Consider the following 17,151-nt stretch of genomic DNA (forward strand, 5'->3'; position numbering starts at 1 on the left):
GTTGACCATTGGTAGCTATCACGATAATAATCTTGCAGAGATGTTGTTCCAAGAGATTCAGACTTCCTCTTCCTCCCTGCTTACAAAAGATCCACTTTTAAAATGAACAATAAGCATACTTAAGGTTTTCCTCTTATGAAATTATATTTAGGGGACTTTTGGTAATAAGAGGGAAAAATCAGAAAAAGCAAAGGAAGTCCTTTTCTTGAAGTGCAATTGCAATAACATGGAGCTATTTATCACTGAAATTGGAATGTGAAAGAAAGGCTACTTTTTCTTCTTTTAGGGCAGGATAACACGCACATCATTTGCAAAGGGAATGCCTAGTTGGGTGAGATAGCATTCATTTTCAAACGATCTGGTTAATTAATGCTTGCCTTTGGATAAGATTCTGAGTGGTGGTACAGGGTTTTTCTGAGTCCTGTGCCGTAATTAGGGCAGGCACATGCACTTGGTGTTTTCTGTTATACACAAACTTGATGAGTGTCTGATGCTTGGCATTGTTCAGTGGGCTTCTATTCAAGACTTTTTTCACAGTGTTGATTGCTAAACTTCTGAGCTCTACTGGAGAACTTGCGCACTGAGCTTTCATATACAAACATGCCATTTTTTGACATACCTAACAAATGCAGCACTGAGTAGTTTTGCTGGAGCTGGCAAACCCATTGCTAATGCCTTGTGACCTCAGGCAGCAACATCAGAAGGCAGCCACTCTGCACGAGGCACCGCTTTCTCCGTGCTACCTACACACAAAGATTGCATTTATTATGCACAAAAGTGTTTTGATGTCTTGCCCAGTTGTATTGCTTGAGTTTTGTACCTGCTGATCTGTGCATTAAACAAAAAGATTTTTAAGGATTTAGGGGTGAGTGTCTAGAGCTGAATGAATCAGCCATGGTTTAAGGTTGGTGTGAGTTTTACTGTTTTGAATGAAATTTTTGTTTACTTTTCATATGTTTTATTTTATTGCTCTGTATATTCGTTGTCTAAGATGGATACCAGTTAAGTGTTAGTTTCATGTAGGAAGGAGAAATGTCTATAAATGTCTCTCTACCTTTGCTTGTTGATAATGGAAATGAAAACAGACTTTGCCTTTTGTATTTCAACATACTGAACAGGAATATTTTATGGTATCTGACTGGTTACAAAAGGAATTTAATTAGGTATCTAGGTCATCTATTACTGTAGCGTTGTTTGAGTGCGTTAAATACAGACATGTAAAAACCTGATTTTATTTGTGCAACTTGATGTTTGTAAATTTATTATGATGCTAATAGGTTTTCTGAATTGCATATAAAAGGATAACTGATGCAGATGTCTGAGGGATTTTAAAAATAACCAAATTTTAAATTTCTTTCTTTTACAGGAAAAACCTCCGACAGAGGTCCATTTCCACTGTATGGTAGAGATACAGGCTTACCAGGCTGTCAAGTAAGTACAGAGTTTCTTCATTTTAGAGTGATGATTTCTTTCATGTTGTTTCTAATGAGCCAGACTAAGAATACTTTGATCGTTGTTTAAAAGTTTGTTTTGAATGCACAGGAAGTTGGGCTGTTTAAAAAGTATAATTAGCATATGATTGCATTCAGTGTCTGTTGATAAAGATTTAAATAATTAATGTGTTTATTATTCTAAGAAATTAATTTATTTTCTCAAAGAGGAACAATTTTTTAATTTTACTGTAGGTTGAGTATTTCCTTTGAACAGATATTTTCAGCAGTGTCTTTTTTCTGGAGGATACATCTAGGATATGAATTTGACATCTTGTTTTTCAGTCTTTTAACTAGTAGCTTGGGAGGTGTGAATGGGCAGCACCATGTGGCAATGCTTCCCCTATTAAGAAAGAATCATTCTCACAGCCTTTACTACTTCTCTGCAACGCAGATGTGGCAAACAAAGACCCATTTGTAGCTGTATGGGTGAGCTTTCAGCAACATTCTCCCAAAAAGCAGTATAGCTCTTTACCTGAGAGTTATGGACTTCACATTATTGCCAGTCTAGACAGTAAAACATTGTATTAGTGTAGTTACTGGTTGAAATAACTCTGTATGTACTCTATTTAAATATAATAAATTAAATTTGACATTAGTTTGGAAGCAAATTAATTTCCACGTTACTCTTTCATTAAGTTAATGTTTTGTATTGGAAAATGGTTTTATGTGAACTTTGCATGAAATTCCATTCTGCTTTGCAGTAATGAGTGTAGTTTCTGTTGTTCTGTTTCTCAGTGAGTAAAGTCCTTTTATATCTCTGTATATTTAAGGTTGTTTCTGTCTAGTATCATTTAATAATAACTTTTTACACATATACATAGATACATATACCCTACAATCTTATGCATGTTTGTTTTTATTAATATCATTTTTAGTTCTGTTTATCTCTTTGATAAGCTTCTGACTATTTAATCTCCCTCAAGTTTTTTCCTTTAAAATTTTTAGTATGTGTCAAAAATGTTACTGTAGGTAAATCTGTATATTCAGGATAATAAAACAGGAACATAGAGTTAATTTTCAATTAAATTTTAATTCCATTTAAATTCATGTGATAAGTTACAGTTTGTACTTTTTTGGGTCTTTATCAGGTAAATCTGCCAGCATTTGAATGATTTAACTTGGACTGTGGTGGGGTTTCTGAATATTTTTGAATTTTTTGTTTGTTTGTTTTTTGTAAATGCGTGGTAGTGCTTGAAATACAGCTCTCATTGCAGCTACAGTGTTTGAAATCTGTCATAGAGAAGCTCCAAAGTGATCATGAGAAGTCATTACTACCCAAATGAAGAATCAACTGCATTGTCCCTGACAGAGGTTTCATGTGGTCTGTTCTCAAAAGAGTCTAGAGATGGAAGAGACTGCATGAGCACCCCGGGTTTCGTTTTCAACTACTGAAGTGTAATTACTTTAAGAAAGTTTCCAGGTCTCTTATCTAAACATCACTGTAATTAAAGTAGCTAACTCTTGTCTTACAGACAGTGAACATAGAGAAGAATTTATTCTCTTTTAAGTCTGCAGAGGCTGGAAAAACCATTAGATGATTAAGATGATAAGGAGTCCTTAGAAAAGATAAGACATAACTGGAGTTAATTTTTACCTGGGCGTGTAAAGTGCAGGTGTATTTTAACAGTGGCTATGTATCAGGATCTAGCTCAGACTGAAATATTAGTAGAAAAGCTCATGCTCTGCTCTGAATGTTCTCCAGTAGGTTCACAACTCTAGGGAATTCCAGTGCTTTAAATGAAGTCAAGTACCTCACCTAGGGCCTTACCACCATGGTAAAAAGAAATTTCCTGGATCTTTCACATAATACTGTGAATTTTTTGCTGGGTGGTACTTGCCTATTTTTCTAACAAATATCCAGTTTTCGATACATATTTGAATTGTGGTGATCTGCAATTTCCCAATACCTTTCTATGATAATGCTGGCTAGCTTGCTATTCCTCACTCTGTGTTTTTCGGTTTACAGGTTCCATGTATAAAAATGTATTTACTTTTTTAGCACATTGCTTCTACCATCTCTAAATTCGTCTGTGCAATTTTGAATTCCAGCCCTTCACTGCGTTTGTAGATCCTTATGGGTTATTTGCTTTGTGAGTTTAGTAAATGTAGTCTTCATTTTTCATCCAAGTCACTAATTAAGAGGTGGAATGATGCCCAAAACAGACGCCTGCAAAATCTAAGTTAATACATTCACGCATTGCTGATCATAAACTCTTAGCTGTTTTTCAGTCAGGTTTGCTCTGTATTTAGCACTAGTTTTAGTTGTCCTTGGTTTCTTAGTGTACCTGTGAAATGTGGAAGTGGTAAAAGCCTTATTAAATCATCTATTATGCAATCTGAGAAGGAAATTATTTTATATAGTGTACTCCAGCTGAATCAGTATCACTTCTTCATTATCTTCTGACATTTGCAGTCTATTTCTTCCAGTATTCTTAAAAAAAAATAAAAAGGAAATTTAGGTTGTTGAGGAATTGCAAGCCACTACTCTTCTTCCTCTCTGAAACCAACCATCCCCACTCTTTTAGTTTCTGCTCTGAACCATGAGTTCTTCAAGGACAGCGGCTAAGGTTTCTGAAATGATAAAGTGGCAAGAGTCAGTCAGTCTCCCGAGTTTGTTATTGGGTACACATGAATTGAGCTTCTAACTTAACCTAACTTCTCCAAATACTCTTGAATCCATCCTTCTCCTACCTCTTTTCCTTATGTTACTGGTGTAAAGGGTATTAATAACCTAGTATGGAAGTGTGAGGGGTTTTAATTTTTACTTTCTGTTGAGTTTACAGAAGGCCGCAATGAAAATTTTCAAGACTACTGTAAACTGCAATGTTTCAGAGTCTTAGTATCATTCTCACCTTTTACTGAAAATAATCTAAGCAGTGATTTGTAGGGACTGTTTGCTACCTACAGGCTTTATATTTAGGCTGTAGGAGTTGAAGTGTGATTGATTTTCAATGTAGCTTAAAAACCTGAGCGACTTAGGTAATAGAATCTGATTCAGCTGTAACATTTAGTCACAAGAACGTAAATATGGCTAATTTATGAATATTTTTTTGGCAGGAAGTGCAGATTCTCAGGTTTTCTTTCCATCAGGTGTTTTAAACAAGCCAAAAAGGAGCATCCAAAAGTATATAGACTTGAAGTGGATGGGTAAGATGACAAATTGAGGCTTGTGTAGAGCTGATTTAGATGAATGCTAAATATTTTTACCTGGAGGAAGAATTGACAGCTTTTAGAAGAAATACTAAAAACTCTATTTTTCTGTCAGAATGAAATGCAATGCTGCATGACTTGATACGAAGTCTCTTCTTGTGTCTTTGAATTGGAGTGCAGGTGGTGGTTTGTGGTTTTTGTGGGGGACTCCACCATTCCTGTTGGCCATGTAATTGCAATTTTGGGAAGGGCATCTTTTCACAAATTATAAATCATGTAGAAGTTAAATTTTCAGGAAGCTTCTTGTAATAAAAAGGATTTTTTCGCATTTGTATTGTTTAGTACTGAAAGCAGTAGCTTATGTGAAAGAAACAACATTAGACTTTAGATACTGAATTCACTACTCCCGTTCCCAATATCATCAGAAAGGTCCCCAGCTGTCACTGCACATTGGTTTGACAGGTCTGAGTTTAAAGAAAGCCAGGGGTCTGCACTATATTTAAAGTGAAATTGAGATGAATGTGCAGTACATGTGTAGCTGTTAGACTAATTCTTCTAATTGTTTGTGTGGATTTTCACAGAAGGTGAACTTTATCCCCAGGAGCCCATGAGTGCCCTGGGTAATTGGCAGGGGGATGCTCCTTTAGCCTCACAATGCCTGTTCTCATGTGCCTGGCACAGTCTCTCCCCACTGGCATCACTAGGCTCAAGATAGTAAATCGTTGGTGACTATCCCCTTAATGTTCTATTTTCATTCTAAACAATCATGCATGAAAAATAGACATGATGGATTTTTTGACATGTGGAGATAACACATTTATCCTCCCTTCATAATAATTTGAAGTCTGCACACAATCCTGTGTGTGGGAAAGGAGGTAGAATTGAGTGCAGAATGTAATGGATGCTAGGCAGGAACTAAAGAGTCATTCCCCACATGTGGTTTAAGGCATAGCCTTTTAAAAGAGTCGTATCTTAATTTACTCCATTTTTGTTACTCGTTAATCTCAATGGTCTACATGATGATGGGACACTTTAGAAATTATAAAACCCATTTAGAAAAAACTGCTGCTGATTAAACTGTAGAATACGAGCGTGCTGGAAGGAGATATGGATTGAATATACTAAATACATTTCACTTAGACTATGTACAACCATATATATAAAAAATAATTTATAAAATATACACTACTCTACTACATAATATATATACATAATGCCTGAAATATATAGCATTACATAGAGAGCGTATGGATAACCTATATGATACTGCGTACACTACGTATATTTTATTTAGTGGCAGATGGATTTTTAACTCATTCTTGCTGCTATTATTATATGAGTTTTGTGTATGTTGATAATGCACAATAAATAAAGCAGCTTTTTCTTAGATAAAATAAATCCAATAGAAAGCTGGTCCATCAATATTTGCAGTAATTTTGCTACCCCATTTTCCCTTCAATAGCCATCAGCTCTGCTGTTGCCGTGAAGCTAATGTGAGGTGACTCATTTAGCAGCATATTATTGCATCATTGCAACATGATGTAAGGCCCATCAGGCTTTATTAAATTAGCCTGAATTTTGCAGTATGACAGTAACATTTTATGCACATTAGCGCCACACTTAGTGCTCCTTACGGGGATATACTTCAAGTAAACATATTAAGACATGATTTCAGACAACTTTTCAGAATTTACCTATTCTCCTTTCTTCACAATTTAATGTGGAACTTTAAATGTTTGTATCTTGTTGCCTGCAAATTTAGCTATTTATTAAAGAATAAAATGGCAGCATGTTAGACTGTATTTTTTAGCTGTTACATCCTTAACAGACTAAAAAGTTGTTTTATTTTTGTGCAAAAAAATTTGTTTCTTAACAAACACTATAAGAACTTTTGGAATAAACTCAAAGAATGCCTTTAGCACCAATTTCTTGGGCAATTTAACAGATGATCACTTCAGCAAAAGAAATGACTGCAAGTGTATGTTACTTTGTCTTTGCATAGTCAGTAATTTGCCTCTTTAAAATTTAAAGAGACTTTAAAGCAGCTTGAGCAGAATTCCAACCTAAAGAACAATCCTGCAATGTTGGGGCAAGTAGTATCTCAGAGCTCACTCTCTAATAGCTGAGGAAGTGTAATGAGGGTGCAATTCCAGAAATTTGAGCTGCCTAGGGAGAGCATAAAAGCTTGTTCGTATTGTGCAAAAGCAAAAATGGCAACTTTTTTGTATTACTGGCTAGGTGGTGAGGATTAAGCAAGCAAAAGGTGAAAGGAGTATAGCTACCACAGAATAGTACCAATTGAAAAGTATTTTTAATATGTTCCTAAACTATATAATTGTAAGATGTGTATTTGGTGTAATGAAGAAGATTGACTGATTCTAATGTTTTTAATAAAGCATCAGGTAACATTAAACAGCTGTAAGATTAAGCATAAAGACAAAAATGTGATTATTAGAAGATAATGTGAAAAATGTATGTGGGAAGCAGAAATGAGATTTACTGATAAAAAATGGAAAAGTAGAGAAGAATATGAAAAATGTAATTGGAAATACAAGTTTTGTGAGAACAAAAAACTTGGAAGTGACAACAGTGAAATAAATGAGTGATTGTGAGCAGTGGGGTAGAGCAGGATTTTAGTGGCATTTGACAGCTGAGATGTTACTTAAAATGTAAGAGTTAGACTAGAAAAAGGAACGTGTAGCACATCGTATTTTCCGAGGTGGTTGTTGTTCCAATGGGTGCAAAGGCACGCAAATAAATCCTCCTCAGGCTGCAGGTGTAGGCCTGAGGAGCAGCGTGGCAGCCCGGCACTGCAGCTGCTCCTACGATGCTTTGCCAGGGTTGCTGCTAACCAGTGTCCAATAAACAACCAGAAAGCTCTTCCTCCTCGCTGCTGGAGTATGTTTGAGGATGCTTTAGATGGATCTTTCCAATGAGGCAGAAAATTATGTTTTTTTCTGGACCTTTCTGATGAGTGGGGCCTTAGAAAGGCCACGAGCACTGGCACCAGTTGCTTTTCTTCCTTCCTCGCGTTGTTTTAGAAGCAATATAGAGAACATGATGTCTCCTTAAATCCAAGTAATACTGAGTTATGGAAGTATAAAAAATTTAAGGCTTGTACATGTGTGGGGTTTTTAATACCAATATGACTTTAAAGCTGAAAAACTGATTTTATTTTGTAAATTTTCTCTTTTTAATCTCCCCTTCTCTGACACTTTTGATATCAGGTGTCTCCCTGAAGCAGATTTTTACAGCTGAGCTATCAATCTCTAAGAAATGCAGCTGCTGAAGGAAAGGCTGAAACAATGTTAACTGAAGCAGTGACTCTGGATTCTGCCAGCCAGCTGATACCATCCTAAAAGATTGCGATGGGGAGAAGGATATATAGTTTTAGGGCAGATGGAATGCCTGAACTTTAGTTTCTTTTGCTTCATTTTACTTCTCAAGTAGAATCAAGCAATATTAACCTTCTTTTCATCATGATTTATTAGAAGTGAATTACTTATTGTGCTATTGGGAAAATATCTCCTGTCACTCAGCAGATAAGGAGTCTGCAGAACCTTTTTAGGAAATGAAAATGTATGGGGCACACGCTAGATTTCTTTTTCCAGCGCTGGAGGTGACCACCTGAAGTTAATCAGGGAAGACATTCCCCCTGGAATAAAGTGGGTAGCAGGTGTTAGGAATTTGTTATAGTTGGAGGAGGGATGCTATTTATAAAGGGGGAGCAGTTCTGTAAGGAATTATTTTCAATGCCTTTACCAAGCAAACAGTTTCTTGTCTTTGCCCTTCTCTTTCTCACACCATTTAGGGTTGGCAAATTTTCTTGCCACCTTTTTTTTTTGTTTATTTTTGATTGTATTTAAGATTATGAATATTCTGTAAACTAATATACATATTATCTTGCATACTGCTGCATAAGGAAGTAAAAATAATTCTAGAGCAAGGAGTGCAGATAAAACTTATTTGGTAAATCACTATTTTTGTCCAGCTATTCTGACTGCCTCAGAGCTGGGTGCTTCTCAATTACAAATTTATGGTATTAGTGGAGGATGGGGAAAATATTAGCTCAGCTCTGTGCTCCCAGCCATGTCTATTTGAATGAGCCGGATTGCCCTTTGGATTTTCTTGAAGTGAGCATTCCTTTTGTCTGTAATTACTCTAGTATGTTAAGCCTCTATTTACCTTCCATTTTAAATTAATAGGTAGGGAAAGTCCCTTCCCAAACTTCACATATGCACAAATAACTGGTGTCAAGAGGAATAGAGGCCCTGAGTAGGGGAGGGGGGGTTGAGTGGTGTAGGAACCTGTTACTGAGCACTGCTTCCTGGGATGGGTGGGGGAGTGGAGCTTGGGCACTACTCAGGGATGGAAAGAAACACAAGATTGGTCATTTACATTCCTCCTTCATGGAACTAAACCATCCAACTTGTGCTGGTTTCAGCTGTGTTCTGGAGTGCTTTTTGAGACACCGGTGCTCCTGTTGGCACAGGTTTCTGAAGAGTAGGGAGAGAAGGATAATACCTACTTAGGAAAGGGGATTGTAGCCTAAGATATTTCCTGGCCATTTCCTAGCACCCTACTATTGAACTCAGCTCTCCCTTGATCGTGAGAAAATATATGGGTTCTCAGTGTTAAGTCCTAACATTTAACTGGTTGCTTTATTAACATACCCTCACCATGTTAATGATTTTCTGACTTGGTGCTTAGAGCAAGAGAGATTTTTCTCTTGGTTGTGTGGGAGAGATGTAGAACTTCCATGCTATATACCTGAAATGACCTACTAATGGTCTGAAATATTTTTAAATCATTTTGCTGAAGATGCAGAGGGAGGAACAGATGCGAAGACAGTTTGAGCTTTATAATATCCTTTATAGTCTGACTTGTGTAAATAAGACTCAGAATAAAATACTTTATTATAATATTGACTCCTAATGCTAGTATCTTATAATCACAAAGGAAAGCAAGGACGGTTGTACCATAAAAATTAAAAAATAGATGAATAACCACTCAGCAACTTCTCTTGTGAAATTTTGAGTTCTTCAGAAAGTGGCTTTTGTATAATCACAGTAAGGATGCTGTTCAAATTACTGTTTTCATAATGCAGTGAAAAGATTCAAAGGCAAAGGGAGGAGTGCCTGACCTGTAATCACAATGCTTAGTAATGCCTTCCTAGAATTCAGTCAGCAACACAAAAATACCTTGCCTGGGGGGATGAAGGAAGACAAGCTGAGCCAGCATAACCTCTGGGATTGGACACCAACATCAGCAGGGTGCTGCTTTAGAAGCGTAAAACTGAATTTGTAGTCTTGCCAATATGTAGCATCAGTGCAGGGAAGACAATATTGCAAAAGAGAAGGAAGGGACTCTTCAAAATATTTGTGTTAATCAGGGTCTTTAAAGACATTTAGATGCAAAAAGAATACAAAATTATTCCTTCCCTTTTCATTTAATCTTTGCTCTCCTCACTGCTAAAAAAAATCCATATATGTAATTCTGAATAAACTCCTTTCTTCTCTCTCCTCTGTCCCTGTGCTCAGTCCCAGTATATTTACACATGAACAGAATTTGCCACAGTAGCAGCCTCTGCTTAGGTACACACATGAGTAAGCAGCTCACGGTGATCCGGAAAAGCTTTGGCATAAAAAGAGAATATATTGATAACGTGATCTTCATCGATGTTAACATTAATTGGAAAGACAGTAAAGCTAAATGTAATTTTGCTTATGGTGTTGCATCACTTCAGTATTTAGTACCCTAGGTAGCTGTTTTTTAATCCAGTGAGCTAGATTAGCCTGATTACACTGGCAGGATGCAGTTGATGGATGACTGTCATTATCTTCTCAAACCTGCATGATACTTTAGATATAGGAGATGATAATTAAATTTTCAAGAGACTACACTGAGATTAAAAGACCTAAGTATTTTTTTAAAATGAGGAATATGTTTGCAATTATCAACATGTTGTTAAAGGATCCTCTCCTGAGATGTTTTATTAGCAACCCCTGATTTCCTTTAAATTGATCAAGAAAAAAAAAACTCAAGTTATCATATAACACTTTAGATGTTGTTTTGGTTTTCTAATTCTGATATTTTCCTCCTCCTGAAACAGACCAAAAATGTATCTGATCAAATCTATTGGTAATGGCTTGAAGATGTACAGGTTAGCACAATATATTTAATGAAACGTTGTTTGAGACAAAACACTAGAGAGGATCATAATTAATGCCTCATTTTCTGCCAGTTGCTATTGATTACTCATTCAGAGTCCCTTTGTTCTCAAAATGGTAACACTGTATTTCACATTACTATTTGATGATATTCTCAGGATGAGATTCTTTAACAACATGCTGATAATTGCAAACATATCCCTAAAATTTAAATTTATAATGAATTTACATCATATGTCAGTGTTTTTTCCAAATTCAGCTCCTATTTTGGAGTGCATATTCATTACAGTTTCCAAAGACTGGAGACTTGAATAAAGTGAAATTCAACACTTTATATCTTAGTTATATTTTCGGCTTAAACGGCATGACGTGGAACTTGAGTGAATGGTCTTTTTGCAGCCCTAACCTCCCTACTGGACTAGGATTTCAGAGCAATTATTAGTGTTGTAGCAGTGTTGTGCTGGGTTTTCCTTTGGAAACACCATAACAAAATATTAATCTTTGCTGGGGGATTTTGCAAGTTTACCAGAGTTCGACTTTTCTGTTTTGTTATGTTCTTTTAAGCCAGTTTATGCAAATTGTCAGGTTTATCTATAAGGGAAGACATGCAATATTGAGACACGTTATATCCATGGTCTAAGACATCCAAATAGCTCACTGAGTAAAAAGGACATGCACATGAAACTTGTGCTCTACCCAGGGCAACATTTCAAGTTTACAGTAAGGCAAGGAATGCACTTGCCATCTGCTCTGTGTAATTCTGAGAAATAGAGAGATGCCAAGTGAGTTTGTCAGCGACTGTGGTGGGATAATGGAGGGATTTGATAGAGATGAATGGTGTTGCATTACATTATTTTATAAAAGTAAAGTATGCAAGCTCCCAATTTTTAACTAAACACTCAAGTACTTTTTTTTGCTTTACCTCTAGACAGTTTTCCTGCTTTAAATAGGTACAGCCTGACTACTAGGATTGAAAGCATAAACTTTATGAAAAGGAAGCTAATGCAGAAAAATAGGAAAAATAAAATCTAGTTGAATCTAGTTGGGGAGGTTTTCAAGATCTAAGTTTGCAGTTGGTGAGTTGCAGCTCTCATTTCACTGCCAAAGCAGACTGCCTTATTATGCCAGCATAATAGGCCTGTCATAATCAGTTGCATATAATGGGCTAATGCTTTTATTCTCAACCATATTATTCTTTTGATAGAAAATAATGAATAATGTAAAGGCACACAGTTGTATTTGGATGAAACTATCGCATAGTTTGGCTATGGCTACGCTGGGAAAATTTGAATCCTTAAAAGTGTTTGCCTATGTTTGCGTTTAAGAAAAGAATGTGAACAAGAATTAGACCAAGAAGCACAAGGCTACCTACCTGTGGTAAAAATATTTTTGAACAGGTAAAACTTTATATAGGTGGTGTACAGAGTATGTTTTCTAAAACTATGTTGTTTTCTGGACAGCTTGGCTTTCCTGTTTGTATAGAGCCTAAATGTTAGAGAGCTGCAAGGAATAATATATAAGGACATCTGTAGGCCTTTACTTGTTCACTTTTTTTTTTAATATCAAAGTAAAATCAAAGAAATGTTTACCAGCATTACTAGAATTTTTCTGGCTGATGTCCTAGAAGTTCATTGAAGTCAGAGCAGTGTTGGTATCAAATTGTTTCTAGAGAGTCATAGAGCTGGGCTGGAGAGAAGAACACTTAGGAATTAGTCAAACTCTTTTTTACTTCAATGTTTAAATTCTTGGAAAGAATCAATTTTAAAACCACTTTAAGTTGACTAAGGAGCCTCTTTTTATCTCGAGCATATCACTTTGATATAAGCATATGGTTGATTGGGTTGTTAGTTTGAATGGAAGTGAACTTTGCCTGCACGAAAGTGCAGCTGCAATGCAAAGTTACTTGTTTCCTGTGACAAAGGTGCAGAAATCCACCCCCTATATGTAAATATGATTCTTCTCCCCCCACCTCATCCTTGCAATGCTTGAATAGATGACTCCCCTGCATTTCATTTTTATGAAAATACTCTTTAGGAAAGTGACTCCTTTAAAGCATTTGTTGAGATAGTAGCCCTTGTGAAAGCCTTTCTATTTGGGTCAGGCCATGCAATTTCCCCTGAGGCTATCAAAACTGTTCCTTGGTTTCTCTGAAAGGGATAAATCTCAAAAGTAAAAGAGTCATGTTTACATCTTCTCTTTTCTTTTCTGAATCAGGCTTGCAGTGTTCTTAGTTGATTGTACTAAAAGCTTTTTATTTATTTTTTTTTAAGTTATTGAACACTCACTCCTTATGGAAAACATTGCCTTAAATAACTTTTTGTAGATCTTGAAACTGAATATATGCATTATAAACTCCAAAGAAGCAAATTTTTATGCGTGATTCCTGTTTACTTACAATGGTAGTACAGACAAGGACTTGGACAAGCATTCAGGAGAATAACCAGTCATTGATTATTCTTTGGTAATTGGATACATGCTTGGCAGATGAGGTTCAGAGTGAGCATGCAGGTTCTCTGTGGAGAATGCCCCTAACTATGGGTGTAAGTGATCTGCCTCTGCGCAGGGACCTCGGGCACTTCGTCAGGAGAAGCTTGATGCTGATAATACAAAGCTTTTTTGCTATCCTCAGTGGTATTTTTGTATTCCTTTCTTTATCAGATGCCCTTAGGAAAGGATCAGTCCTAATCAATATTTTTTCTCAATTGGTTCAAACAGGCAGAAAAATCAATGAGCTGAACTAATGACATCTATTTTTATTTTCTTTTGGAAGACTGAGGAACAATTACAAAATTCTAAACAGATGTTTCATTTGATTGGGCTAATGGTAGAAGAGGGTTGTAGTTTTGTGTTGTTTTGGTTTTTTAATCCTTTTTATAAATAAAAAAATGCTTACCCAAATACAGTGTAGATCAGAAAACTTCTTCAGAGTGTGTTGCACAGCTTGAGATTTACTGTGTATCTACCATAGTGCTTACACACTAATTTTATGTTATTGTAGAAGCCAGGCTGCTTTGAAATTCAGGGTCTGGTGACAATGTCAAACACTGGAATACTTAGGATAAGAGCAAGAGTGACAAATGTAATAAAGTAAAATTTGGAAAAGATACAGACTCATACCTTTTGAAATGACTTTGTAGAAATTAATTGAAGAGTTTTTACTGGTTGGTTTTATTTATTTATTTATTTATTGTTATTATTATTATTTTAATTTATTTTTTTTTAAATCTTTCCCCATCTCCTAATGAGTAGGGGAACAGAGGAACTAGGAACCCTCCCACCCCTATTTTTTTGGAAGCATCTGTATGGATCCCTTTGCATTTCCAAAATCCCTGCAGTGATCAGGGGAGATGCTGGGGTAGCAGGGAGGGTTGTCCATGAAGTGAAGGGGCTGTAGTTGCTAATTGTGTTTGACAGCTGCTCTGAGCGAGCAGGGCTGCACTCACTGACCTCCAGAGCTCCGTGCCAGCCTCAGCGCTCCGGCAGTTCTGCAGCTACTTGAAATGACAACTGTCACAATACTGCCTCCCCTCCCCAAAGGCTGTGCAAAGAAATTTTCCTTCAGTCCTGGGTATGCTTGGTCGAGAAGGTCAAGTGTTGGCCTAAGTGAGAACTGGTTTCATTTCTTTTTCTGACCAGTGCTGGTTTGGAGGAGCTGCTTTTCACAAAACATTGTCCAGGTTTTCTGCACAGGTGTTCACCTCCAAAACTGTAGTAAATGTTTAGAATAGCATCTTTGCTAAATTCAGATTTATACTGAGTAAGCCAGATATTCTGATGTTCATAATGTTTTCAGCAAAACAATAAAATCTTAACAATTTGACCAAAGCAAAAATTAGAAGACCTTGGAACAGCCCACCAGCAGATTTCCTCCTGCATGTATTTGCTATATACTTTTGTCACTCCATCAGAGTATCTCATTTTAATATGAGTATCAGATTATGAATTGTGTTTCAAAGACTATTGTAAGAATAACAATGAAGAAGTTAAGGTGAGAGGAAGCTATTTCTATGCAGTAATATTTTTAATAAATTTTGATCTTCACACTTTTGTATAAAATACTTAACACTTAGGCCTTCCTTTAGTTTGTGATGGGGTGATTATTTCACATCCCACTCTAGTCAATTAAAAATATAAGATTTTCATGCTCAAATTAGTCATCAAACAAGAAGAGAGACATTTCAATGGTGATACCATGCAAAGAAAAAAAAAAGCTTATTTTATATATATTCTGTAACTCTATCTGAAGTCTTAATTTTCTGTTAATCCCAGTGCACTGCAAGGTAGAAGGTATTTAGTACCTTACTGTGAGCTGTATGAGTGAAGCCCACCTTTCACTCCTCACAGCAGACGACTCAGTTTCGATGATCTAGTATAATTCAAAAATACTTTTATTTATGAATGAGGTATTTGGGCCTCAGAAGGGAAGGTGAGGAGGGGCAGGAGCAATGAGTGGCCTCTGCAGCTATGCCAGTGGGCTGCTGTATCCTGAGCAGGCAGCAGCACTGGGGCAGTCCCTGCCGTAATCCAGCCCACGAGTGGGTTTGGTGAAACCTTCAGAAGCTGTGGGGGCACGGGTGCTCCTCCTGGAGAGCCCTTGGACGGGATGAGGAATGTTGGATTGAGAGAAGCCAAGCTGAAGGAGAAATTAGGCAGGGTTTTGGTATAAAAGTTACTCCAGTTAACATTTTCTGTCTTAGCATCACCTGACAATGAAATGTCAGTGCAGATGAGTCTAAGCAAAACATCCCTGTGGTCCTGCCAGCTGTGCTTCCCTGCCTTGTACTGGAAAGGCTGCACCATGTACTGACCACGGCTGAAGAAATCAAATTGCTTCTGAGGCTGCTGCTTCCACGTGGCCTTTAAACGCTGCCAGACATTAAGAGCAGTGTGTATTTAGCTGTGTGCAATGTGGAGTGGGTGCTGCTCTGAGGAAAGCTGTATGCAGCAGCCAGGAGTGAAACAGTGAATTTTTACCACCTGGTACAAGAATATTTTCTGTACAGACAGTTTTGTGGGTTTCACTCCAAGTCAGGATTTTCAGACTAAAACAAAGCTAAGCGTAACGTCACCTGTGGAAAAATGATGTTGTTCTAAATCACCAACATTCATTTCAGTTTTACAGAGGAAATCCAAATAGTGTGAGGTCAAACAATATACAATGCACTTGATAAGTCTTTAGAATGCTTTTGTTTTTACTGCATGAAAAGGGAACAAAAAGGGTAGGGTTCAACTACTTTGTTAATTTGAAGTTTTTAAAATGTCAATTTTTCATGTTCTGTTCATTAATCTACTCTGTTATCTCTTGTCTGCATTTGATTTTTTTTGGACAATTGTATTCCATGTTTTTATGAATGTAATCTAAGTCTTGATTTCTAAGTATGTGATAAAACTTAATGTCACACCATAAACTCTTAGCAGTTTTTATCAATTATGTTTATATTGTGTAATAGAAGAGGTGTTATATTGCAAACAAAACAAAGGATTATGATTTTTGTTTAAAATTTAAATATGAATTGATTCTTTCAGATGTTTTCAGCTGAAATGGTTATGGCTTTCTGGAGGCTCACAGCCAAACTCGCTCTGCCTTTCTGAGTTATGCTGTAGTGCATACTCTGAACATTGATTTTAAAAAGTCTACATTTTTTTGAACTCTAGAACCTTCACTAAATCTCAGTAAATTCCCTTAAATGCCAAGAGCAGTAAGTGTGGTTAATAGTTTGTCAGCCTGGCACATTAAGAGCTGCATTGTTATAGAGTTTAATTTGACTTTTCTCTATACTTTTGTAGTCTAGTCTGCTTCGGTCTGATATGGGGCTTGGAAGTCCAGGTCAGCTGTCATCCTCTGGAAAACCTGGAACACCCTACTATCCGTTTTCTGGCACAAATCAGCGCCGCCGACCACTTCATGACTCACCAGCTCTTGGTAAGTAATATAAACAGTTTTAAACTTTTGTTCATGATGCTTCTCTGCAGACTTTGTTATTTTATATATTTTTTTTTTGGAGAGTTCATTTAATATACAGGAGATTGATCTGTGCTGGGCAATTGAAATTGCACCAAACTGCTATATAAGAGAAAAACTGGAATTATTAACATTTTCTTTGAGACGCTAGCTTGGATTCAACACTGGCCAGTCTGGGTTACAAAACAAACAAGAAACTCTAATAAAACCCTTAATTGCAAAAGCAATAATGACAGATGGATAGGAGCTGATGACCAGCTGAGTGCCCTTAACCTGTGCCATCATTAACTCCTGGAAATGCCTGACCTTGAGGTCATTACCATTATTTAGTAGGGGAAGGACACAAAGGGGAAACAATTATCCTTTTATATGCTAA

The 17,151-nt window shown here is 36.7% G+C and overlaps 1 protein-coding gene across 7 annotated transcripts in view; it reads left to right on the forward strand.

Annotated features, from left to right (window-relative positions):
* TCF12 (transcription factor 12) overlaps window positions 1-17,151 on the forward strand; it is a 159,528-nt gene that overhangs the window by 88,415 nt on the left and 53,962 nt on the right. For all 7 annotated transcript variants that reach the window (XM_014251123.2, XM_014251125.2, XM_014251124.2 and 4 more), the window contains exons 7-8: window positions 1,367-1,431; window positions 16,601-16,736. In XM_014251123.2, coding sequence (XP_014106598.1) covers window positions 1,367-1,431; window positions 16,601-16,736 — 201 coding nt within the window. The remainder of the gene's footprint in view (window positions 1-1,366; window positions 1,432-16,600; window positions 16,737-17,151) is intronic.

Source organism: Pseudopodoces humilis, chromosome 16 (assembly GCF_049639895.1).
Source record: "Pseudopodoces humilis isolate 2021_Gansu_Grassland_sample_001 chromosome 16, ASM4963989v1, whole genome shotgun sequence".
Taxonomy (NCBI): domain Eukaryota; kingdom Metazoa; phylum Chordata; class Aves; order Passeriformes; family Paridae; genus Pseudopodoces; species Pseudopodoces humilis.